Here is a 26,042-nt window from a genome sequence, read left to right as displayed (position 1 = left end):
TGACTTAACAGTAACACTTTACAAGTGAATAAGTGATATGTATGGAGTGTGAGTGTGTGCGTGCGTTTGGCGTGCGTGCGTGCGTGCGTGCGCGTGTGTGTGTGTTGTCATGTCCCAGTCTAGGGGTCTATGGAACATGAACAAAAGATAGGAGAGGGCAAAAATGTAGCATTAATTTAGATGTATTTATTTACAAAAATATAATAATCGGAGAGCAGGGGCCTATTGCACAAAACTAGGATAAGGGATTAACCCGGGATATCTTGGTTATCCTGGCTCAATTTATCCGTGATCCAGTTGCACAAAAGCGGGATAGGGGGCAGCAGGATATGTTATGGTATAAGTTACCATGGCGATTTATTCTGTGGAGCTAGCCTGTGGGGTGTCCTACGAAGCAAGTTAGACAAATCTAGGTTATCTAGACATATCGAGGCTGCACAAAGCCTCAACTCGGGTATTAAGTTAAGTGATCCTACGACAGCAGGTATGTGATAAATTTGTCAAACTAGGCTTTCAGCTCAGATCTGTGCGCGTTCTCGTGCTTGGGGTGATTTTGACCAATCGGGAAACGTGGAGACGCACAAGACAGCCTAGGTTTACAAACGATTACTTCCGCATTTATGAGCGGTAGCGAAATCTAGGGTGGTCTTTTTTAGTGTCTAACCTGTAACATCAAAAAGTCGATGGTCATCAGATATTGTATGGCATGCATGTCCATAGTAGTGACATATTTGCACGCACAACATAGTTAAAAGCGCCTTCGAGATTCAAAATGTTTGCAGAGGCGGGGCTGAACCTGTTCAAAGTGTGACAGATTAGCACACGTGAGATAACTTCGTTTTTCAAGATAATGGATTGGTTAGAATTGGTCAGAGGGCGGTGATATTTCACGATTTGAGCTATAACTAAGCACATAACCGGCTCCCGACCAGGTTTGGTTGCGAGCATAAGATACCATGGTGATACAGCGACGCTAAAACAAATCCACTTTCGTATGACAGCATACCCTGGTTTTGAGCGCAACATACCTCGCTAAGCCACTAATCGAGCTTCGTAGGACACCCCACTGCTCCTGGGGGGTATTTCACAAAACCAAGATAGGGGATTTAGACAGGCTTACTGGGTTATCCTGGATGAACATAGCCTTGACTTGGTTTCACAGAAGAGATCACATATAAGTTACCATGGGAATTTATACTTGGAAGCTAGCCTGCTCCCGACCAGGCTAACAGCCAAGCTAAGTTAATTCTAATGGTAATTACATTATCTGATTGGTTCTGCTAGCTGTCATTCAAATCAGACCTCCATGCGATTTTTTCAAAGAGCTGTATTCCAAATATATTGTTTGCTACTTGCATTTACTCGCAAAACACAGCAGAATGTCTGCCTAATACCATATGGATGTTATTTAAATTATGGTGGCCTTATAATTAATAACATACTCGTTGTTTGCTTATTTTTTGACGGACGTTTGATGAATAAATAGCCTAGTAGTTTATTGGAAGTGGAGGGGACATTTTTCAAAGGTGTTTTCAACTAATTCGACAAATTAAGATATATATAGTCATACTGTGTGCATCTTTGCGGTGGCTAAGCGCTTTCTTAATGACGTTGCGTGCCGAGACAAGGAATCTCTCTCACGTGGGTGCATACGTACATTTGCATTCACTTGGTCTGCCACACCTACTCCCGCTATGTAACAGAAATAATCATGATTCCCATCCAAAAAAGTACAACTTTACCTCGTTGTTAGTCTATATCAAAAGCGGTTGTTCACTTTGTGTGCAAGACGCTATTTTTCGCGTCTTTTTTATTCCAACCGTGAGTTATTTGGGGGAGAAACGAGAACGCGCACACATACCGAATAACTTACACCTGGCTTGACCTAGCCGCCTCAACTCATCTGCGCTCAGCATTAGTGAAACGTGTTTTGCATGTTTACTTTGACCAGGCTTGGTCAACCGCGTGTGTCGTCACTTATCTTGGATCTACTTACTCTGGTTTTGTGAAATAGGCCCCTGACCAGGCTAACATCCAAGATAAGTTGATTCTAATGGTAATTATGTCACCTGTGGGGTATACTACGAATCTCGATTAGTGGGTTAGCGAGGTATGTTGCGCTCAAAGCCAGGGTATGCTGTCATACGAAAGTGGATTTGTTTTAGCGTCGCTGTATCACCATGGTATCTTATGCTCGCAACCAAACCTGGTCGGGAGCAGGTTATGTGCTAAGTTATAGCTCAAATCGTGAAAATCGACCGCCCTCTGGCCAATTCTAACCAATCCATTATCTTGAAAAACGAAGTTATCTCACGTGTGCTAATCTGTCATACTTAGAACAAGTTCAGCCCCGCCTCTGCAAACATTTTGAAACTCGAAGGCGCTTTTAACTAGGTTGCACGTGCAAATATGTCATTACTATGGACGTGCATACCATGCAATATTTGATGACCATCGATTTTTTGATGTTATGGGTTAGACACTAAAAAATACCACCCTAGATTTCTCTGCCGCTCATAAATGCGGAAGTAATCGTTGGTTAACCTAGGCTGTCTTGTGCGTCTCCACGATTCCCGATTGGTCAAAGTCACCCCAACCACGAGAACGCGCACAGATCTGAGCTGAAAGCCTAGTTTGATAAATTCATCCTTGAGTGAGTTTCGTAGTACCACTCAACTCTGATTGCGACTTTCGTTTTTAGCAATCCAGGTTATCCAAAGAAAACCTGGTTATGTTCAACGAGATTCGTAGTATACCCCACTGGGGGGGATATGTATGTTTTGTGAATAAGACTGCTTGTGCAACTGGGCAAGGAAAGGGGGGGTTTTGTAGGGGATGTTTTATTATGGACCATTTGTTATGGATGGGAGAATTGTGGACATTACCTCAGAATGTGGACTCTTGATTGTAAGAACATTATGAACGCTAGGTGAACGTGACTTGTCTTGTTAATTGCATTGGACTGGAGCTTTACACCATTGCCCACAGCTGTCTTGCTAGACAGGCAATCTACCAGCCTGTTGCTGGTTGGCTATGGTTCTAGCTACAGCGCGAACGGGGAGGATAAAATGTCCAGGCTATCCGACGAGAGGGAGGAAGAGCCATCGGGAGGACGGGACCTCTGGCTAGGCGGCTATCGAGGACGGTGTTCCTGTGTGTTCCGGCCAGGATCGCTGCAGGAGAAGACCACGCCGATCATACAACACGGAACAGGGAAGGACGTTGTTTATTCTCTTTTATCGATCTCCTGTCTGTGTAGTTACGATTGCTGTTGGCTGTCCGAAGGTGTGCTGTGCTGACGACGAGGAGGTGGACCAGCTCAACGGGCCGGGAGGCGAGCGAGTCGAGGATCTTCATAACACATCCAACGATCACGACGAGTCTTGCTAAAGGGACGTTGAACAGTCTTTTGTCTTTGCATGTGTGCGAGAAGTCAAGCCATAGTCCGGTTGTGTCCTGATTCGCTGTTGTTGTCATTTTCCAGCTGGAGCCGGTGTTTTGTCGAGTGCTGCTGGCCGGGCCGCTTCCGTATCTGTGACTGGGGTGACGTCATCGCGCTGCCGTGCTTTCACGTAGCACGTCAGTAAAGGACTGCAGACGGTCGCTGAGGAACTCCATTTCCCAGGCTGCCTGGAGGGCGACGTTCTGAGTGACAATTCTTTTTTTCTTTTCTTTTTTGTGGCCGGGGAGGCCCCGGCCAACGAACATTATTATCATTATTATTAATAATTATTATTATTGTGATTTATTAGCATTAATGTTATTATTCTTTTTCTATTTTTCTTAGTTGATAATAATGTCTCCCTGTGGTAGTTAGGAGTCTTGGGGTACGGGGGAAATGGTATTGAGAGCTGTCAGTGTGCATTACGGGTCTGGCTAATTAAGTGTGTCCACTGGATATAGAGTGTATGAGTGTATAGATTGCTGTGCGTTTGGCTTTTCTCCGTATCTTTGCTGTGTATTATGTTACGGCTTGAGGGTGCTAGTAGTAACTCACCTGTGTGGTTTAGGGCCAACTGACCTTGAGTGTAGGACATCCTAGATGCCACCCTTGTCCCCCAACAGACTGTCTGCTATGTTTTTAGATGAAGAGTGCTAAATAAACTTTGTTTGTATTTCCCTAAATCTTGCCTCCTTGTGGTGTGTGTGTATCTGGGATCTTTGTCGGGTGTGGTGCCTGGCGGGCGACAATTACATTAGCTGATTGGTTCAGCTATCTGTCATTCAAATGAGACCTCCACGTGATTTTTTTTAAAGAGCTGTAGATTCCATTTATATATTATTTGCTACATGCATTTACTCGCAAAACACAGCAGAATGTCTGCCTAATACCATATGGATGTCATTTAAATTATGGTGGCCTTATAATTAATAACATAGCCTACTCGTTGTTTGCTTCTTTTTTGACAGATGTTTGATGAATAGGCTGCTGTAGGCTAGTAGTTGATTGGAAGTGGAGGGGACATTTTTCGAAGGTGTTTTCAACTACTTTGTGCATCTTTGCGGTGGCAAAGCGCTTCCTTAATGACGTTGCGTGCCGAGACAAGGAAGCTCTCACGTGGGTGCATACGTAAATTTGCATTCAGTTGATCTGCCACACCTACTCCCGCTATGTAACAGAAATAATCATGATCCCCCATCCAAAAAAGTAAAACTTTACCTCGTTGTTAGTCTATATCAAAAGCGGTTGTTCACTTTGTGTACAAGACGCTATTTTTCGCGTCTTTTTTATTCCAACCGCGAGTTATTTGAGGAGAAACGAGAACGCGCACATACACCGAATAACTTACACCTGGCTTGATGAATCCGTGTCTGCTCATCCTGGATTGGTCTTTGTGCAACCAATTCAGCCGGTATGCTCTTGTTTAGGATTCAGTGATCGCGGCTCAGTAACTTATCCCGGATGTCTTAATTCTGCTTTTGTGCAACGGGCCCCAGGCAGGAGCAACAACGACGGCAACAAAAACAGAGCAGGGGCCGGTTTCCCGAAGCCTTCTTAACGCTACGTAGTTCGTAACCTCTATCTTAAGCTCTACCTTAAGTACCTCACGCATTTCCCGAAACCTTCTTTGCTACGATTGTCTTTCGCACGTCGTTCGTTGGTAAGAGTGGTCTGGAGCACTCTCAGATCTCTCTTAGCTGCACCTTAGCAATGTTTCGACTCGCGACGCTAGTCGCCGCCACTGTACCCTACAGCAATTTCCGTTACGCATGCAACTCATATGATACAAAATCACTATTTTGGTTCGCCAATGATTTTATGTAAGTATGCTAATTTAGAAAATAGTTTCTGGAAATGTTTTCATACAAATATGAAACGTGCACGCATTTGAAAATAATTAAAAGCGCTTTATTCTTTGCTTCCCCCCACCGTCCTACAATGTTTAGGCCTAATGTGCGGGCTTGCTGTCATGTTTAATGTTAACCAAAGGCACACAATACTGAATGAGGATGTTGGTCAATCAGCTGTGATTAAAAAAAAGTCTACATAGCCTATTTCAACTAGAAAAGCACAAACCTCCCCCAAGCAAACACATGTAGCCTACGCCTCCTGCATCCAGACGGAGATACGAATCGAATCACTCACAAAATTAAATAGTTTCTTCCTTGGGTCATTTCAGATCTTCCCTGGAAATTTAATCGAAATCCATCTTTAAAGGTTGGGTACGGAATTAGCAAAACGGACGGCAGAGTTTGAACATATACAACCTCAAGTCCCGCCCTCCATGCACGAGCGACAATTCAAATGCGCAGCGCGAGAGCGAGCCAGGCTAAATGAAATGCCATCCTGGCGTCTACAGCACTATGAGCTCTAGTCTCCATACAATCACTCACATCAACTTCCCCAATTACATTCTTTATTCACCTCCAAAGGGTTGTAGTACATATGGATCAGTAGCCATAGGTGTGTATATTTGAACAGAATCTGGTTTGTTCTTACCAGGGCGATTATCTCCTGAAATATCCGAGTTTAGTGCTGCCCCGTTGGTTCGCCTATTCCACCGTAGCTCCAAGCTGTTAAGTTTCGATTTCATGTTTACAGCACTCTTCGTGTCATGGTAAAATTTAATTTTTGCTACATAGCTTATTTATTGCGTGGGTGATTGAGTTTCCGTAGGTATCCGCTGCCTTAGTTAGTTTGTATAGAAATGAAGTGACACATACAACAATAGGGGAACATGGACGTGCAGCAGCAGGCAGTTGGTTTCGTTTCAGCACTGACTCGCGGTCACCAGCTTTCGAAAGGGTCGCGCGCGGTGGGGAGGGGGAGTAGGAAGAGGAGTAAGACGTTAGATTGACGAACGAGCTGTGAAATGATGGTATGGGGTGAGGAATTCTATTGGCTGGAGTTTTTCGAGCCCTGCCCGTTCCGCAGATGATTGACGTGTTTAATTTCCATTTCAGTGCTTCCAACTTAGTGGCTATAAGTGGGTTAGGAATAGGATTTCAAGTGATTTTGCAAAAATGGCCAAAAAAGCTCATTCCATACCCTACCTTTAACTTTTAGAGTTAGACTATCTTGCAAACAAACGGACAAACAAACAAACAAACAAACAAACTAGAAAAGCACTCAGAGAGCGCAGACCTCTGCTTTCAAACATGAAGCGTTCGAATCTTTTTATCCATGCGGGAAACAAACTAACACACCAACAAACAAACCCAGATGAAAACATAACCTACTTGGTGGACGTAGATCATTTAATTTCTAGACTACTTTTTTATCATTGTATGCTAATAAGTTCATCCACGTTGAAGTTGCGTGAATGTTGTGGGGGCGATAGGCTATTATAAGCAATGTTTTTTGGTGCAAAGAACGCTTTCATAAGTCTGTCAAGCCTCCGCGTGAAATAAAAAATCGATTTCTGAGCAATCGATGTCACCTAATTCAGCACCTTCATGGTGGACAGTGCCTTATACGTCGGACGTAAGGAGCTTTTCGTAAGAAGACTCCTAAGTGATAGTTCGGGAACCACGACTAGAAAGGTAAACAACTTTGGTAAGTTATACCTTTGGAGTCTTCGTAGCTCGTTAAGAGTGAACGTTATCGGGAAACCGGCCCCAGAGCAACGGAGCGGTGTGGCGTGGCGTGGTAGCGGCCAACCCCAAATCCTGTGACACAGGAAGCCCCAATCACATCCCAGCCAATTAGGAATCATTTGGCCAGAGGAGCTTTTGAGATCAACAGAACACACAGGACAGACCAAAGCAAACACACACTGAAAAAATCACACAGGGACATAACAGTGTGTGTGTGTGTGTGTGTGTGTGTGTGTGTGTGTGTGTGTGTGTGTGAGAGAGAATGAATTAGAGAGAGAGAACAATTGAGAGGGAGATCAAGAGGAAAGGCAGAGATATAAGAAGTGTTTGAAGTAATAACTGATTTCATGTGAATGAAGAAAAATGTGTGTTTTAGAGCGTGTCTTTGTGATACTCACTCTAGTGTCTCCAGTTTACAGTTGGGATCCTCCAGAAGACAAGAAAGATGCTTCACTCCTGAGTCTGTTGCTTTACTCCCCTCCAGCCACAGCACTCTCAAGTGTGAGGGGTTTGATCTCAGTGCTGATGCAAGAGCTGTGAAACCTTCCTCTCCAATGCTGCAGCTCTGCAGGCTGTAAAGAGAAGAAGGAGAAATACTTCATCTTAATTTTCATAAAAATGAAATAGTATTGTAATTATTTATTAAATACGGTTGTGTGGACAAACAATATGTGCACCGGGATGTGGATGAGTCGAGATAAATTATTTTTATTCATAAATTAGCAGCAACCCTTTACATGTGAATAAGTGATATGTGTGGAGTGTGTGTATGTGTGTGTGTGTGTGTGTGAGGGAGAGTGAGTGGTCGTGTCTGAATCATAAGTACAGTGTGTGTCTGTGAGTGTTGAGTGTATCTTTGCGTGTGTGAGTGTGTATGTGTGTGTGTGTGTGTGTGTGTCTGTTTGTGGTGTGTGTGTGTGAGAGAGAGTGAGTGGTTGTGTCTGAATCATAAGTACACTGTGTGTGTGGAGTGTATCTGTGCGTGTGGGAGTGTGTATGTGTGTGTGTGTGTGTGTGTGTCTGTATGTGTGTCTGTGTGTTTGTGGTGTGTGTGTGTGAGAGAGAGAGAGTGGTTGTGGTGTGTGTGTGTGAGAGAGAGAGAGTGGTTGTGTCTGAATTATAAGTACACACGCTGGGCAGCGTGCATTTTCGGGAAGTTACGTCAGAATAGACTGTCCGAAAATCAAGCGCTCTCACTAGATGGGTACTTTGTTTGGCGTGATTTCCAAGCCTGCATTGATTTTTTCCGGCCCCATATATCCCATAATCCATTGTGCAGCCGCAGGTCAAGCATTTCACATCATGAAAATCGCCCCCCCGGGAGGGCGGCGGGAGATGACCTTAAAATACCGGAGAGTCCCGGTAAAAGCGTGTGTGTGTGTGTGTGTGTGTGTGTGTGTTCAAAAACATCTCTGGCCTGCTGCTCTCTCTCTGCTTTGCTTGGCTCTGCTGGTGGCAGCACCGTTACACTCCTTACACTTTCGCTCTACACATAGTCTTCACAACACTGATCTGCACAACACATGATTAACCTTTTGCTCTACACATAGTCTTCACAACACTGATCTGCACAACACATGATTAACCTTTTGCTCTACACATAGTCTTCACAACACTGATCTGCACAACACATGATTAACCTTTCGCTCTACACATAGTCTTCACAACACTGATCTGCACAACACATGATTAACCTTTCGCTCTACACATAGTCTTCACAACACTGATCTGCACAACACATGATTAACCTTTCGCTCTACACATAGTCTTCACAACACTGATCTGCACAACACATGATTAACCTTTTGCTCTACACATAGTCTTCACAACACTGATCTGCACAACACATGATTAACCTTTTGCTCTACACATAGTCTTCACAACACTGATCTGCACAACACATGATTAACCTTTTGCTCTACACATAGTCTTCACAACACTGATCTGCACAGCACATGATTAACCTTTTGCTCTACACATAGTCTTCACAACACTGATCTGCACAACACATGATTAACCTTTTGCACTACACATAGTCTTCACAACACTGATCTGCACAACACATGATTAACCTTTTGCACTACACATAGTCTTCACAACACTGATCTGCACAGTGTAAAGATATGCGACTGACACATTAGCTGGTAAGCATTCAACTAACTTTATTAAACAATCCGTGACGTTACAGTGCCCAGCTACGGAGGCCTCTTAGGACCATAATAGTGTCTCACAAGATATCCTTACATCTCCCTTATTCAGTAAACAAAAACAGGTTCACTGTGCACTCTTTAAACATAAAACATAAATAAATAATAATTTGGTGCCAGAGGTCTCCAGTACTTAGCACACCGTAGGAGGACGGTCTTTACCACCACCTCATAGAAGACTTGAAGAATCACCTTAGCCTACTAAGCATTAGAATATGACTCAACCATAAGGCTATACATTACCTGGTATTAAACAGAACTCATGACCCGATACTAAGGCTCAAACAGAACTCATGACCAGATACTAAGGCTCAACACATTACCTGATGTTAACACTTTTAACTGATCATTTCCCCCTTTTTTTTTTTTTTAATAAAAATAATAATATCAACTTATCATAGCTTCACTGTGTAATAATGAGCTTGCAATCATCTGCTATAAATCAAGTCTGTCAGGGGCTTTTCTAATGCGCTCTGACCGCCTCTCTGGAGCTGCCTCTGGCTCCGTCATGACAGGTGCATTCTCCTCTAAAACCTCTGTTTGATTGTCTGTTACTGTTTCATGCTGTGCACATTCGTCCCTGTGCTCCTCTATTGACGGAACTGCATTGCTGGCCTGTGTTTTAAGTAACTGCGACCTGTTTCGTCTGACCAAAGCCCCGGTGTCCGTCTGGACTGCGTAGGACCTCGGAGCCACTTCATTCAGCACTGTTCCAGCGCGCTGCCAGTCCTGTCTTTCTGTGTTGAAAACTCTGACTCTGTCGCCCGCCTGCAGAGGTTGCATTGCTTTTGCTGTGCGATCAAAGTATCTCTTTTGTTTTTCCTTTAGTTTTTTCATGGACTCCAGCACAGGTGTGGAGACTTGTTTCTTCACTGTTGGGATCAGTGTCTGCAGTCGTCTGCCCATGAGCAGTTCAGCCGGAGATTTCCCGCACGCCAGAGGTGCTGTTCTATAAGCCAGCAGAGCCAAATAAGGATCCTCACCATTGTCAGTTGCCTTTGTCAGAAGACTTTTCACTATTTGAACACCCTTTTCCGCCTTGCCATTTGCCTGTGGGAAGTGTGGGCTTACTGTGACGTGTTCAAATCCATACTCTCTGGCAAACTGCTTGAACTCCTGACTGACATACTGAGGCCCATTGTCAGAAACAACCGTTCCTGGAATGCCATGTCGTGCAAAGCTGGACTTCATATGCTTAACTACTCCCATCGTTGTTGTGCTCGTGAGCATAGCCATCTCAGGATAGTTGGAGTAGTAGTCGATCATCAGTAGATACTCTTTCCCTCTGAAATGGAACAGGTCTGTCCCAATTTTTTCCCAGGCTGCTCTGCCCCCATGTCTGTGAGCAGCGGTTCTCTTTGCTGTCTGTTATGGTAGGTAAGGCAGGTGGCACAGTCATTGATCATTTCTGCTATGTCACGATTCATGCCTGGCCAGTAAACAGTCTGTCTGGCTAACCTCCTTGTTTTCTCTATCCCCAGGTGCCCTTTATGCAGTATTCGGAGGACCTCCTTCCGCAGCTTTGTTGGGATGACTATTTGGTCACCTTTCAGCAGCAGGCCATCAGCTACCGCCAACACATCCTGGAATGAGTAGTACTGCGGGCACGCTTGCTTTGGCCACTCATTTCGCATGTGCCATATCACTTTCTGTAGCTGGCTGTCCACTGCAGTCTCCATTACTATTTTTTCTTTCAGGCTAGAGCTCACGGGTAGAGCCTCCACCACAGCATCCACGTGGCCTCTTATGGCGTCATATTCCTCTGTGCCATCTGTGTTCATACCGTGTGCAGGCCTTGTGCTGGCCCTTGACAGAGCATCAGCCACAACCAGGTATTTTCCCGGCTTGTATGACAGTTCATAGGTATTCTTCTGTAGACGCATCATCATACGCTGGATGCGTGGTGTCATCTCATTCAAGTGCTTTTTGCTGATAGTTATGAGTGGCTTGTGGTCAGTCTCCAGTTCAATGTGTGGCAAACCAAAGACATAAGAGTGGAACTTGTCACAGCCAAAGACGAGCCCCAGACACTCTTTCTCTATCTGTGCATATCTTTGCTCTGTTTCTGTCATGGATCGTGCAGCATAAGCCACTGGTTTCCAAGCTACATCATGATACTGCAGCAAGACGGCTCCCAGTCCATCTTTTGAAGCGTCCGTGGAGATTTGCGTCTTCTTACTTGGATCAAAAAAGGCCAACACTGGCTCTGTGCTTAAAATGTCCTTGATTTCTTTCCACTCTTTGTCATGTGTCTGGTGCCAGGACCACTCTGTTTTTGACTGCAGGAGCTGGCGAAGAGCAACCGTCTTTGCGGCAAGATTAGGCACGAATCTTCCCATGTAGTTCACCATCCCTAATGCTCTTTGTACCGCCTTCTTGTCCGTTGGCTGGGGCATGTCAGTCACTGCTTTGATTTTGTTCATGTCCGGCTGTACTCCTGCTGGTGTCAGTCGATCCCCAAGAAATGTGACGTCTTGTGTGCTGAACTGGCATTTCTCCTTGTTCAATCTGAGCCCATACTTGCGTACTCTCTGAAGTGCACTGTGCACTCTGCTGTTGAGCTGTTCTTGGGTCTCCGCCCATATTATGACATCATCAATATAAACCCTGACCCCCTCCAGTCCTTCAAACACATTCTCCATTGCACAGTGAAAAATCTCTGGTGCTGAGGAAATTCCAAAGGGGAGTCTCTGGTAACTGTAGCGCCCAAAGGGCGTGTTGAAGGTGCATAGGTCTGCACTTGCACTGTCAATTTGCAGCTGCCAAAATCCATGTGACGCATCAAGCTTTGTGAACCACTGCATTTTTCAGCTGCAGTGACTGTACTTTTCTCTCTGTCTTGGCAATGTTTAGAACACGGTTAACAAGCCCCATTTCCTCACAAGCTTGATCCCCTAATAGGGAGTCCTTCCCTTTTGGCACTATTACAAACGGTAAATGTCTCTTAATATGCTTGTTCTGCACTTGTAACCTGCATACGCCCTGTGTTTCAATCATTTGTCCATTATAAGCTCTCAATCCCACTTTTTTGTTTTCTATGACTGGCTTGTGGCGCAGAGCTTTGAAGTCTTTCAAAGTGATAAGATTTGCCATAGCTCCTGTGTCCAGTTTCATGTGAATCTCTGTGCCATTTACTGTAAGTGGCACAATCCACCTGTCTACATTGACTGTGTTCACACTAACTTCCAACTTTGAAGTGGTCTCATTTTCCACAGTGACAGTGTCAGTATAGAATATGTCATCCTCATCATAGTCTTGCTCGCTCTCTTCCATCATATTAATTTGTTCATTTTCTCTAGCAGATAGGCACACTTTTGCAAAATGATTTTTTCCCCTGCACTTCGAGCAAACTTTTCCATATGCGGGGCACTGCCTGAAGCGATGTTTCCCACCGCAGCGCCTACAGTTCATGACGTAGTCTGATCCTGTTTCAGGTGCATTATTAGAACGTTCCCCCTCTGAGCGAGGTGCGCTAGCTTTGACCACCCTGTCTACACCCACTGATGCTTCAGTAGCGACGGATGGCTTCTCAAAAATCTTTATTTGCTTCTCAGTCTGTTCGCTAGCTCTGCAAATTCTGATTGCATCTTCTAATTTCAGACTGACCTCCCTTAGCATGCGTTCCCGCACCTTTTTATTGTGTATTCCAAAGACTATCTGATCACGTAGTATGGAGGACTGCAAGTCGCCATAGTTACAGGATTGCACTTTCAGCCTCAGATCAGTCACATACGAGTCAAACGATTCATCCTGCTGCTGTACGCGGCAACGAAAGACATGTCTCTCATATACTTCATTCTTTTTCGGACTACAGTATGCATCAAACAGTTCCAGAACTTTGTGTAGTGTAAAAGGTTAATCATGTGCTGTGTGTAAGGATATCCTGTGAGACACTATTAAGGACCATAATAGTGTCTCACAGGATATCCTTACACACAGCACATGATTAACCTTTTGCACTACACATAGTCTTCACAACACTGATCTGCACAACACATTTGATTAACCTTTTGTTGCTTCTCATTTACTGACTTGATATTCTTCTTGATTTAGATTATGCTTTAGTCATATTATTTTATGCTTTAATAAATGATTTGGATTTAACTGTTCAAACAGTGTGGTCTCCCTTTTTGTCATGGCTACTGTGAGCTAGGTAGTCGTGACAGTGTGTGTGTGGTATGAGTGTGAGTGTGAGTGTGAGTGTGTGTCACGCTCAGCTTTGCCGTGCTGGGTGTGCTCACTCCACCTTTTGACAGTGTAAGCAGAGCCCCTTTAGGGAGAGCTGGTCCACTTCCTATTAACTCCATTGTACCGGATTGTTCCTGCAATCTGTTGAAATTCCGCTAGGGACGTTGCCGAGCAAGTGATAAATGAATTGTGGTCTATGGGGCTAAGCGGCTAGAACTAGTTTTTTTCACAGTTGACAACTTCATTTCTTAATGTACATTGTCGTAGTAGCTACCTGAGTATAGGTTTTCCACTGGAAATGAAATAAAAAGTCACTCATGTCCTTTCTGCTTTTCATAGGATGGGCCGTTTTCCCTGTAACATGCTAGCATTTAGCTCATGGATGCTCGCGACAATCGCGACCGATTACGACCGTCGTGAAGCTGAACCTTCTTTTAGGTCTATGGCCGTAAAGTGGTTCGCTTGTGTCACGTGACATGAAAACTTTGAAAGGGTTTTTAGGAATAACAACACATATTGAAAATTGTATTGGTCAGCTGATTGTCAAGTCAAGTTATCCTGCATCGCATGCATTAATGCAATTTTAGGAGAAAAAATTCTATAACGACAAATGTGGTACTGGGGGGTTCAGCTCCATTGCTACCCATTCATTCATCAGTTGCTCGCGATCGCCCTCTAGTTGCAGTACCATGCGGAAGTATTTCGCTAGTGGTCCTTCTCCCCTTATTAGACATTCTCTGGTGTAAGTTTGGGCTCTCTCTCCCCCGAGTCTGAAGGGGGAGCTGTCTGTTTTCTAGTCCATCTGGGCACCAGCTGATTGGCGGACTGTTCAGAAACATATCTGACTCGTTGTTGGGTCTCTGATCTGCTTGGCTCTGCTCTGCCCTCCTTGCTGGAGGAGGCACCATCTTTCTCCCTTTTGCCTTTTTGCATTACACATAGCCTACGCTTCACTGATCTGCATTACACTTTTGATTAACCTTTTCTTGCTTCCCATTTACTGACTTGATATACTTGTTGATATACTTGTTGATTTAGATTGTATGCTTCCATAAATTCTTTTGGCTTAACTGTACAAACGATGTGGTCTCCCTCTATGTCATGGCTACTGTGAGCTAGGTAGTCGAGACAGAGAGCGAGAGTGGGTGAGAAAGAAAGAGAGAGAGATCAAGAGAAAAGGCAGAGAGATATGAAGTGTTTTAAGTGATTTCAACTGATTTAATGTCAATTAATACAAAATTGTCATTTGTGTAAAGTTTTAAAATTCACTGTCAAATTCACTGATAGCAACTCAGCTTTGATCTTGTGATACTTACTTTAGTATATCCAGTTTACAGTTGGGATCCTCCAGAAGACAAGAAAGATGTTTCACTCCTGAGTCTGTTGCTTTACTCCCTCTCAGAAACAGCTCTCTCATGTGTGAGGGGTTTGATCTCAGTGCTGATGCAAGAGCTGTGAAACCTTCCTCTCCAATGCTGCAGTTGTCCAGGCTGTGAAGAGTAGGAGAAATATTTCAACTTAATTTCCACAACAATAGATGAGAGAAATTATTTTTATTCATGACTTAACAGTAACCCTTTACAGTTTTTCTCGATTGTTAACACACATTTTCTGAAAGCATGCCTCATATTCTCAGAACTCTACACACAAATCCAAAACAACACACACAATGGGCAAAACTCCACAATTCTCCTGCAAAATGACACTTTACCTTCAAAACAATGTAATTTCTCCTCAAAATGCTCTTTTGTTCTCAAGAGACACACACAAACCATCATATATCAAGACATTTATAAGGACCAGTTGAACACTGAGGTGCTCAGTGTAAAACACTGCGATGAATTGAAAACACTTCTTCTCCATTCATTATAATGACTTGGGCCTTTTTTTGTTCAGTGTTACACTACAAACAGTACTACAAACAGTACTACAAACAGTAGATAAGCTGATACAGTAAGTTGATATGCTTACCCTATCAATATTTTGAAATATCTCATTGTTTTCTATTATTTTTCTTTGTATTTGCGGTAATGTTATGCCGTTTTTTGTAGGACAATGCTCATGATTTCAGTTTCCTGTTCAGGAATACAAAGTAGGATTACTTTCCCCAAATACTTGAAACATACTTTATTTTTACAGTCCTACAGAACAGCCCACAGGCAATACTGTACTACTGTGCTACTGTGCTCATTGAGCTGTATTGTACTGTCCGGTACTGTACTGTATTGATACGCAGCACTGCAATGTTCTAGTGGCTCGGATCTCATCAGAGATTACGGTCCTTGGCCTCCCCATCCTCCTCCTCTTACTCTCACTCCTCAGGCTCTGCCTCTGCCTGTACTACTACTGTAATACTAAAGCTCTGATTGCTAATTGTAAGACTGTGTGACAGGAGTTTGCCCATCTGATGAGTCAGTGTGCATGGTAGGGCAGTTAGCTTTAGAATTTGAATGGCAGTGTGTTCTTTGTGAAAACAAGCGATTTTCTTCATGAAAATTGTGTCTAATGCACAGAATTGTGTGTAGTGTTTTGAAAACAGTGTGTTATAGAACTAAAATTTGAGCGTAAAGCAGAAATTGTGCTTATAGTTCAGCAGAATCGGTTCAGGAGGTTGGTGCATGAGCTACATATTATGAGAATTGTGTCTCAAGTACCAGAAATTGTGTGTAAACAATTGAGAAAAACTGTATTTGTGAATATGTGACAAGTAACAGAGACACTTCCCGTGTGTGTTTTCGCACGTGTGTGTGTGTGTGTGTGTGTGTGTGTGTGTGTGTGTGTGTGTGTGTGTGTGTGTAAGGATCCCAATATTCAGGCTGATGACATTTCTTTCAATCATAATAGACCTCTGAAGTTCGCCTACAAAAAGGATCCAAAGCTGCCATCTTTGCCCATATAAGGAGATCCGGGAGTTAATTGAAGCTAACTGCCTATGGCAAGTTGCATTATAAGTTAGCTTTGGGGTAGCAAAAATCAAAGTGTGCCGTCTTCACCTGCCGAAGATCACGGTATCCACTAGACGGCAGTGGACAAAACTGTGTAGTGAAAAACGTCTGCATTTCAAATATCATCATCCCCGCGAGAGTTTAACAGGTGCGATTATTGAAAATCCCCATGTTATTTTCCCATAGAAAAAATCTCAAGATACCGGATCTCCTTATTTGGGCAAAGATGGTGGCTTTTTTGTAGGCGAACTTCAGAGGTCTATGTGGACTCTTGATTAGCTATGAAAAATGTCACTAGGGCCTACTACATGCAACTTTGAGTAACCTTTTACCTTTTCACATGAGAAACTAGCTTGGAAGCAAGAAATGTAAATACAATGTATTTGTCTTCACTGATACCCACTGAGGAACACAATGGTCTCTGTCCCACAGACAATGTAAATGCAGTGTACGTTGTGATGTTGTATTTGATTAGCACAGAAGGAAACAATGGTACTCAGTCTCACCCATAGCATCCCCCATGTGATCCCTAAAGGAATAACCCTTAACCTGTCGACCTCCAAACATGTGACTACTCTCAAATGTCCTTAACCTGTCACAAACTGGGTAACCTATAAAAGGGAAATCAACACATTATTCTGGGAGTTATTCTGTTGTCCAGATGCTCCCACACAGTAGGTGTGTAGTCTTCAATCCTCTGAGCTGGTAATGTATTTTCATTCTCTGACTGTTTTGCACGATAGCCTAAGTAATTCCTTTAACCTGTTGAAGTAACTTTCACATTATGCATTTAGATGTACTTCTGTAATGTGTTGGATGAATAACTTGCACCTGTCCAATAAATTGTTAAACTCTGACCCGCATGGCTTTCTTGCGGCAATTAGATATCCTTTGGGTTACGGTGAGCCACAAGGAACGGCTAGGATTAGTTCTCGTGGCCGTACAGGCTAATCAAGTGGAGGTGGCATGCTATTAGGAGAACTGACCATTGTATTATACTGTGATGGATCGCTGATTTTATTAGCAGTCTGGGATTAGGCATCTAGAACCTTAGCACACCCTGAACCCTCTGTAGCTTTGGTAAGATGTTTATTTCCAGGTGAGCATAGCGACCCAGGTCAGCACTGTAGTCTCTGACCGGTCCGCAGCTAGGATTATTACTTGTGTTTGGTACCTCTCGAATTAACCGGCCGAGGAGGACCTGCGCAACACTATCCCCGGAGAAAACGAGTCTAATTAGCAATTGTGATGGAAAGCACTCATAGAATGAATTGACGTTCATATTGCAATATTTTTGGCGTCTGCCTACCGTGTATAGTAATAGTACTTTGTAACAGAAACTTTTCCATATTTAGCGAGGTCAGAAATGATTAGGTTTACAGGGGTTCTTAATCCATTGATATTTTTATGTGTTGTTCAGGCTGTAAAGAGAAGTAGGAGAAATAATCCATCTTAATTTCCATAACAATCAAATAGTACTGTAATTATCTATTGAACATGGTTGAGTGGACAAATAATACTGTATATGCAGAGGAATGCGGATGAGAGAGAAATTATTTTACTCATAACAGTAACTGTGAATAACAATAATCAGTGTGCATAACTGATACAGTATGGTGTGTGTGTGTGTGTGTGTGTGTGTGTGTGTGTGGCAGGCAGCGAGAAGGGACACCCAGGAGCAACAGGGTTGAGGAAAAAACCCTTGTCCAGGAAGAAACCTTGGGCAGATCCAAGGCTCAAGGGGCAGACTCAGCTGCCTGGGGTTGTGCTAGTAGAGAGAGAGAGAGAGAGAGAGAGAGAGAGAGAGAGAGAGAGAGAGAGAGAGAGAGAGAGAGAGTGTGTGTGAGTGAGTGAGTGAGTGAGTGAGTGAGTGAGTGAGTGAGTGAGTGAGGTAGGGGAATCCTAAGGGCAGGCATGTGTGATGTCTTGGGTGGAGTGGTGGTGGGACGGGTGTGTGTGTGTGTGTGTATGTGTGTGTGTGTGTGTGTGTGTGTGTGAGAGAGAGAGAGAGAGAGAGAAAGAGAGAGGTAGGGGAATCCTAAGGGCAGGCATGTGTGATGTCTTGGGTGGAGTGGTGGTGGGACGGATGTGTGTGTGTGTGTGTGTGTGTGTGTGTGTGTGTGTGTGTGTGTGTGTGTGTGTGTGTGTGTGTGTGATGTGTTTGTGTGTATGTGTGTGTGAAAAAGTAGAGAGATAGTGTTTAAAGTAATGTCAACCAATTTCATGTGAATGAAGAAAAACGTGTGTTTTTGTGTGCAGTTTTAAAATCCACTGTTAAACTCACTGATAGCAACAGTATTTGGTCTTGTGATACTCACTCTAGCTTTTCCAGTTTACATTTGGGATCCTCCAGAAGAGAGGAAAGATGCTTCACTCCTGAGTCTGTTGCTTTACTCCCTCTAAGAAACAGCACTCTCATGTGTGAGGGGTTTGATCTCAGTGCTGATGCAAGAGCTGTGAAACCTTCCTCTCCAATGCTGCAGTTCTTCAGGCTGTAAAGAGAAACAGGAGAAATACTTCATCTTATAAAACAATTGGGTTCTATGGAGCTGTTCATTTGTTTCTGATTGGCCGAGAGACATTCCATGAGTTGAAATATCACACGATAATCAACTCAGACTTTTCACAGCTAATAATAAATCACTCCGCGATACAATGTGAAGTTGTGAAGTTTTAAACAATGTTTTGAACGTGTTGTTCGGCCGTAGCCATGAGGCCGGAGGCCGAGTGGTGCAGGCAACAACACCCGTGGGAATATCCAGCAACAACCCACTCCCACTCATGCTATATTGCTTAGTTAATTTCTATAGCAACCAAACAGTACTGTAATTATCTATTGAATATGGTTGTGTGGAATACGGTTGTGCACTGGGATGCAGATGAGAGAGAAATTATTTGTACTGATTAAACAGTAACCCTCTACATGTGAATAAGTGATATGTATGGAGTGTTTGTTTGTGTTTGTCTGTATGTGTGAGAGGGAGAGAAAGAGAGAGAGAAAGAGAAAGAGAGAGAGAGAGAGAGAGAGAGAGAGAGAGAGTGTTTTGTGTATCTCTGTGTGTGTGTCTGTGAGTGAGTGAGTGTGTGTGTGTGTGTGTGTGTGAGAGAGAGTGAGTGTTTTGTGAGTCTGTGTGTTTATCTGTGAGTGTGTGTGTGAGAGAGAGTGAGTGAATGAGTGAGAGTGAGAGTGAGAGTCAGTGAGTGAGTGTGTGTGTGTGTGTGTGTGTGTGTGTGTGTGTGTCTGTGAGTGTGAGTGTGTTTGTGTGTGTGTTTGTGTGTGTGTGAGAGAGAGAGAGTGTGAGTGAGAGAAACTGAGAGTGAGTGTGTTTGTGTGTGTGTGTCTGTGAGTGTGTGTGTGTGTGTGTGTGTGTACAGATGGTACGGGTTGAGAATGCTCCTTTCATTCCCGCACATCGGGACTCCCGAAGCATCGGGAAAACTGCAACCGCAAGGGGGCAACATAGACCGCCCGAGTTTTCGAATGTTTACAGCCTACCTCACAGCTCTCTCACTCGACGTAGCCTATAACTCAGTCAGTCCAGCAGAGATGCCAGAGCAACGTTTTGGTCAACGGAGAGGGAGAGAAATGCTCCGCATATCCGTCTCATTTAATCATTAAAATGAAAGTGATTGGCGAAATTAATCAAACGACGTTTCAATAAACCATTGTTGAAATGAATGAAAATGGTTTTAGAAACCTATAGGCCTATCAGAAGGACTATTTCCTTCAATTCAACCTGAAATAGGCTACTCGAAAGGCAACCTTAGATTAATTCATGAATTCATTACGGTTACAAGACCGCATTTCCGTGAATAGGCTATTATTGTCAACGTCAAGGCGAAGACGAAAGAGATGGACAAGATGGACATTTTGGCAACATTTACATGCTAGGAATAGGCCTACTTAGAAATGTGTAAGCTATTTTAAAACGGAGGTTTGTTCATTTTAACCGGCGACGTTTCAAGTACATTTCCCGAATAAAGCCTATTGAAGTTCACATCGAGCTGTGGCGCGAGTGGTTGATGCATAGGTATCGTATGCCAGCGACCGGGGTTCGAAACCTAGTCGAAGAACCTCTCCGGAACCCATCAAAAGAAAATGCATCGATTTATTAAAAGAAACGAAAGACTTCCTGTTTTGAGATTCTTTTTATGTTTGCGATGTCTGCTGAAAAGAAAAGTTAATAATTCGTGGTTCAGCGCGCACTCACACACATTTTTACATTGACATAGTGTCGGGCTCAAGTGTCGTGTCGTCCTCAGTGCCGCATATAGGCTATAATGTAGTGACCTGGTTAGACGAGTGTGGGGGAGGGGGAATGATCGCACAAGACAATAATGCTCTTCATGAAATGGATCTCACAGGCGGCTGTCTGTTTTTAAATGTAGCCTACTACACCACTTGCGAAATCGGACGTGGCACATAGCCTAATTATTAGGCTACTGGATAGCAAATCCATAGACTTTGTTCATCCTATATCCTTAAAATGAAAGTGATGACTGGCGAAATTAATCAAACGACGTTTCAATAAACCATTGTTGAAATGAATGAAAATGGTTTTAGAAACCTATAGGCCTATCAGAAGGAAATAGCCTTCAATTCAACCTGAAATAGGCTACTCGAAAGGCAACCTTAGATTAATTCATGAATTCATTAGGCTACGGTTACAAGACCGCATTTCCGTGAATAGCCTAGGCTATTATTGTCAACGTCAAGGCGAAGACGAAAGAGATGGACAAGATGGACATTTTGGCAACATTTACATGCTAGGAATACTTAGAAATGTGTAGGCCTAAGCTATTTTAAAACGGAGGCTTGTTCATTTTAACCGGCGACGTTCAAGTAGGCTACGGCGACGTTCAAGTCCATATGCCGAATAAAGCCTTACGAAATTCACATCCAGTTGTGGCGCATGTGGTTGAAGCATAGGTATCGTACGCCAGCGACCGGGGTTCGAAACCCAGTTGAAGAACCTCTCCGGAACCCGTCAAAACAAAATGAATCGGTTTATTAAAAGAAATGAAAGATTTCCTGTTTTGAGATTCTTTTTATGTTTGCGATGTCTGCTGAAAAGAAAAGTTAATATGTTAATTCGTGGTTCAGCGCGCGCTCACACACATTTTTACATTGACATAGTGTCGGGCTCAAGTGTCGTCCTCAGTGCCGCATAGGCTATAGGCTTTAATGTAGTGAACTGGTTAGACGAGTGTGGGGGAGGGGGAATGATCGCACAAGACAATAATGCTCTTCATGAAATGGATCTCACAGGCGGCTGTCTGTTTTTAAATGTAGCCTACTACACCACTTGCGAAATCGGACGTGGCACATAGCCTAATTATTAGGCTACTGGATAGCAAATCCATAGACTTTGTTCATCCTATATCCTTGGCGGAGATAATAATTAGGCATATCAAATTAAAAGCACACTACGACAGGTATACTTGTGTGATCACGCAACACAAGAGAGCATTTAGCGATGGGACAGTTGTGAATGAGTGCTTAACACCCTGGAGTCTAAATACCCCCGGGGGATTTGAAAAACTGTTCCAAACACACATCTCAATCTCTGCTTTTATCATATTATAGAGACACCATTAGAAGCCTTCAATCAACTCGTTTTCAAATATATAGCCTATGTTTTAAGAGAATATGGCAATGATAATGGCACTTTCTAAAAACAATAAATTCGTAGGATTTGTCCTCTCACCTGCAGCAGGCCCATTCAAAAGCCCATCCACCTAATTTGCATTTGAAAGAGCCAATCACTAAAGTGACACATTTAGTCTAGCCTACTTTATTAGTTTTTTTTGACCCCTCTAATAAATTGCCTATAGTCCTACTACGATAATGGAGGAAGGGCTGCCTAACTGTTCCCCCTAAGAGTTTTTTCATAAGATAAAATGTTTACTCTATTTAAGTTTAGGATTTGGTAGACAAGACAACCTCGGAAAAGTTCTTCAGATAAACAATGTTTTATTGAATTAAAGGAAAGAAAATGTATCGCCAGGGTTTCGGGGCTTGCGAAGGCATTCGTTGATCTTATCGATGCAGTCCTTGCGGCCACTTCTCCCCATCGTAGGAAACTTTCTGCTTAGTGTTGACAAAGGTCTTGACGTTGTGTGGCAGTGCTTGCTTGCCCTTCGATCCATCCCAGTTGGTGGTTTTGCACCAGGCTCTAGTGCTCCTTTGTGGTGATGGCTCTGAAGAGCAGGCATCCGTATCTACCAGTGATGCGCGGGCTGATCCAAATCGAGCGCACCCGCGGTTATGGGTCAAGAAAAAATATTTTTAATGATATGCGGGTCATGTTTGGTCGGGTCGGTAAAAAAAATAAATTGTCATTTATATCGTACATAATTGTCTTTAGAAGAAAAAGACATAAGTTGCAGCATTCCCACTGAAACGCGATTCTATCCCCCACATTTTGTCACGAACATGTAGAAATGCACTTGTTGTTTCTGCGTAGACAGACCCTCGGCTACACTTGACATGCAGTTGTGTTCTGTTCTCAGAGCATATGCTTTCTCTGTCTATGATCTGCAGCTTTTATCTCGAACTGCTGGCCTCTACAGAAAGTGGCAGAATCGTCTACTGAGCAGCGAAGTTGCCGATGCAATGCGTGTTTCTCAAGTCTGATAATTTCCAGCAAGATCGAATGGTATTATGGAAAGAAAAATAAACTAAAAGCTTCCCAAATCAGGAAATATTTCTTAATTTAATGTCATCAAGGCATATAGCCTACAATTGGTATGAGCATGCAATATGTGCGTCCTTGCGCAACTTATAGGCCTAGTGGCTCGTTGGAAAGCCCCACGTCTGCTCTTCCCCACGTCGTGCAATAAAGGTTTCATCTCGCTGCAATTTATAATCGCGGAGCAATGGACTTTTGGTCCATTGATGAAGACGTTAATAAAGAGTTTCTTAATAATATTCTATGCCTGCATTTCATGCTTGGGAGAGCTTCAAGGCATTCATGTGAGGAACGGCTGAAACAGAATTTGTATAGGAAAATCCTAGGCTAATTATGTTCAATGTTGAGTCAAACAGCCACATTTTTGGATGAATGCTGACACGGAAGAAAAAAAAGGTAGACTAAATGCATGTTTCCCAAATTCTGAGCAATTATAGGCTATATATAATTAGGCAATATAGGCTATATTATTGTTTTACATGCATATGAGATACCAATTTTGCATAGCTCAATGACGATACGACTAAGTTAGACTAGGCTACTTTTTACAATAAGCGGGTCGGGAAGCGGGTCGGGTCCTGTATTTCAATATTTTTTTTTTGCGGTCCGAGTTGCGGTCGGGTTAGTTGTAAACGGCGGGGCGGGGCGGGGCGTTCAGACACGTACCCGCGCATCACTGGTATCTACCAACGTTGCCGCGACTCTGTTGGTGAATTCGAGCATGTTGTTCTAATCTGGGCCAACAGCAAGCAAAGTCACGTCATCGTGCTGAGAAGGAACTTGAATGCTGTTGTCGAATGTGGCAGAGAATACAGAAGAAGACTTTAACTATTACTTATATATTCTTATGACGAAACGCGAAGAATAAATACGAGGACTGACCATCTCGCCTCTCCGCGTTTCCCCCAATAGGCCTACCATGGCGACAAAGAAATAAATATGATTTGACATTTTAATGTTTGTAGCGCGCCAGTTTACCCAGTGTGTGTGCATTGAGTAGTTCCTTAAAATACGGAACAAAGAGCGTCCCGTAGGCTATCTGTTCAATACAGAAGAAGACTTTAACTATTACTTATATATTTCTTATAACGAAACGCGAAGAAAAAATACGAGGACTGACCATCTCGCCTCTCCGCGTTTCCCCCAATATCATGGCGACAAAGAGAAATACATATGATTTGACATTTTAATGTTTGTAGCGCGCCAGTTTACCCAGTGTGTGTGCATTGAGTAGTTCCTTAAAATACGGAACAAAGAGCGTCCCGTAGGCTATCTGTTTAATACAGAAGAAGACTTTAACTATTACTTATATATTTCTTATAACGAAACGCGAAGAAAAAATACGAGGACTGACCATCTCGCCTCTCCGCGTTTCCCCCAATATCATGGCGACAAAGAGAAATAAATATGATTTGACATTTTAATGTTTGTAGCGCGCCAGTTTACCCAGTGTGTGTGAATTGAGCAGTTCCTTAAAATACGGAACAAAGAGCGTCCTGTAGGCTATCTGTTTAATACAGAAGAAGACTTTAACTATTACTTATATATTTCTTATAACGAAACGCGAAGAACAAATACGAGGACTGACCATCTCGCCTCTCCGCGTTTCCCCCAATATCATGGCGACAAAGAGAAATAAATATGATTTGACATTTTAATGTTTGTAGCGCGCCAGTTTACCCAGTGTGTGTGCATTGAGTAGTTCCTTAAAATAGCCTACGGAACAAAGAGCGTCCCGTAGGCTATCTGTTTAATACGGAAGAAGACTTTAACTATTAGGCTACTTATATATTTCTTATAACGCTGGCTGTAGGCGATTTCTATAACCATTTTCATTCATTTCAACAATGGTTCATTGAAGTGTCGTTTGAATAATTTCGCCAGTCATCACCTTCATTTTAATGATTCAGTGAGATTAAGGAGTCGACTATTGACGGATATGCGGTCTTCATCATTAAATGCAGTTGAAACTTTCTGCCACCTGGTGGTTGTTTGGGTACATTGCCTTAGCCTCGAAAAAAATCGGCTTGACGCACTGCGGGATCTCTTCGGGAGTCCCGCGGGAGAAGGTGCATTCTCAACCCGTACCCACTGTATGTCTGTGAGAGAGAGAGTGCTACTGTCCCAAGCAACAGAGACTTTCAGAGAGTTTCCCACGTCCAAACTAGTCATCTCCACCATCCTGCCCAGAGCCCTCTTCCACCCAGACACCATGAAGAAGGTGAATGCCACCATCTCCCGTGGATGTGCCCTCATGCCAAACGCCCACCTGGCACACCACCCAATGCTCGGCCTACACAGCCTGCATGACCATGTCCACCTCCGCAAACATGCCATCAGTGTTTTCACACTGAAACGTTGAAAGATGTTGCTTTTGGTGGAAGTCCAAATAGGAAAGCAACCACAGCCTCCCAACACAGCAGACCAAACCCTCCTGGACTCCATTACAATCATCCCACATCCAGGCACCAGGCAAACGACACCCTGCAGCCGTGGACCCTGCGCCTCAACAGCCAACACACGAGAGGCCCGCGACTCAACACTGCACACCCCCGAGGCAACAGCATGCTCCCCAGCCTAGAGAGCCCCGCGACCTGGCACAGACACCCCACACAAAAGAAGCATCCTGAGTAGCAGCAGAGGAATCCCATGCCGCCACAGCAACATCCGGTGAGTCATTCCCAGGACCAGCTGCACCAACACCCACCAGCACACAGACACCGGGGTAGCCACCCCAGGCCGAGGGTGCCTGCAGCAGGGAGCAGCTCCACCACAGGCAGCCATCATGACCTCCAAACACCCCATGTAAGGCCAGAGCAGCTGGAGCAGCCTACATATGCAACTGTGCTGAGAGGCTCATGCAACACCAGCAGCACTAAACTAGCAGAGATCAGAGATCTGCTGGACATCATATGCACATGGCTTATGGACCAGCAATGAGTCATACCAATAGTCATAGCAATATGTGTAGG

The 26,042-nt window shown here is 43.6% G+C and overlaps 1 protein-coding gene across 5 annotated transcripts in view; it reads right to left on the bottom strand.

Moving 5' to 3' along the window:
• LOC134082606 (NLR family CARD domain-containing protein 3-like) overlaps positions 1 to 26,042 on the bottom strand; it is a 154,827-nt gene that overhangs the window by 6,720 nt on the left and 122,065 nt on the right. For 3 of the 5 annotated variants that reach the window (XM_062538455.1, XM_062538448.1, XM_062538464.1), the window contains 4 exons: positions 18,697 to 18,870; positions 14,750 to 14,923; positions 7,437 to 7,610; positions 7,009 to 7,170 (listed from right to left, as the gene is read on the bottom strand). In XM_062538455.1, the coding sequence (XP_062394439.1) occupies positions 7,009 to 7,170; positions 7,437 to 7,610; positions 14,750 to 14,923; positions 18,697 to 18,870 (684 nt within the window). The remainder of the gene's footprint in view (positions 1 to 7,008; positions 7,171 to 7,436; positions 7,611 to 14,749; positions 14,924 to 18,696; positions 18,871 to 26,042) is intronic. The other 2 variants (XM_062538442.1, XM_062538474.1) reach the window with 2 other exon arrangements.

This window comes from Sardina pilchardus, chromosome 1 (assembly GCF_963854185.1).
Source record: "Sardina pilchardus chromosome 1, fSarPil1.1, whole genome shotgun sequence".
Lineage (NCBI taxonomy): Eukaryota > Metazoa > Chordata > Actinopteri > Clupeiformes > Clupeidae > Sardina > Sardina pilchardus.
This window is presented reverse-complemented; position numbering and strand designations above follow the sequence as displayed.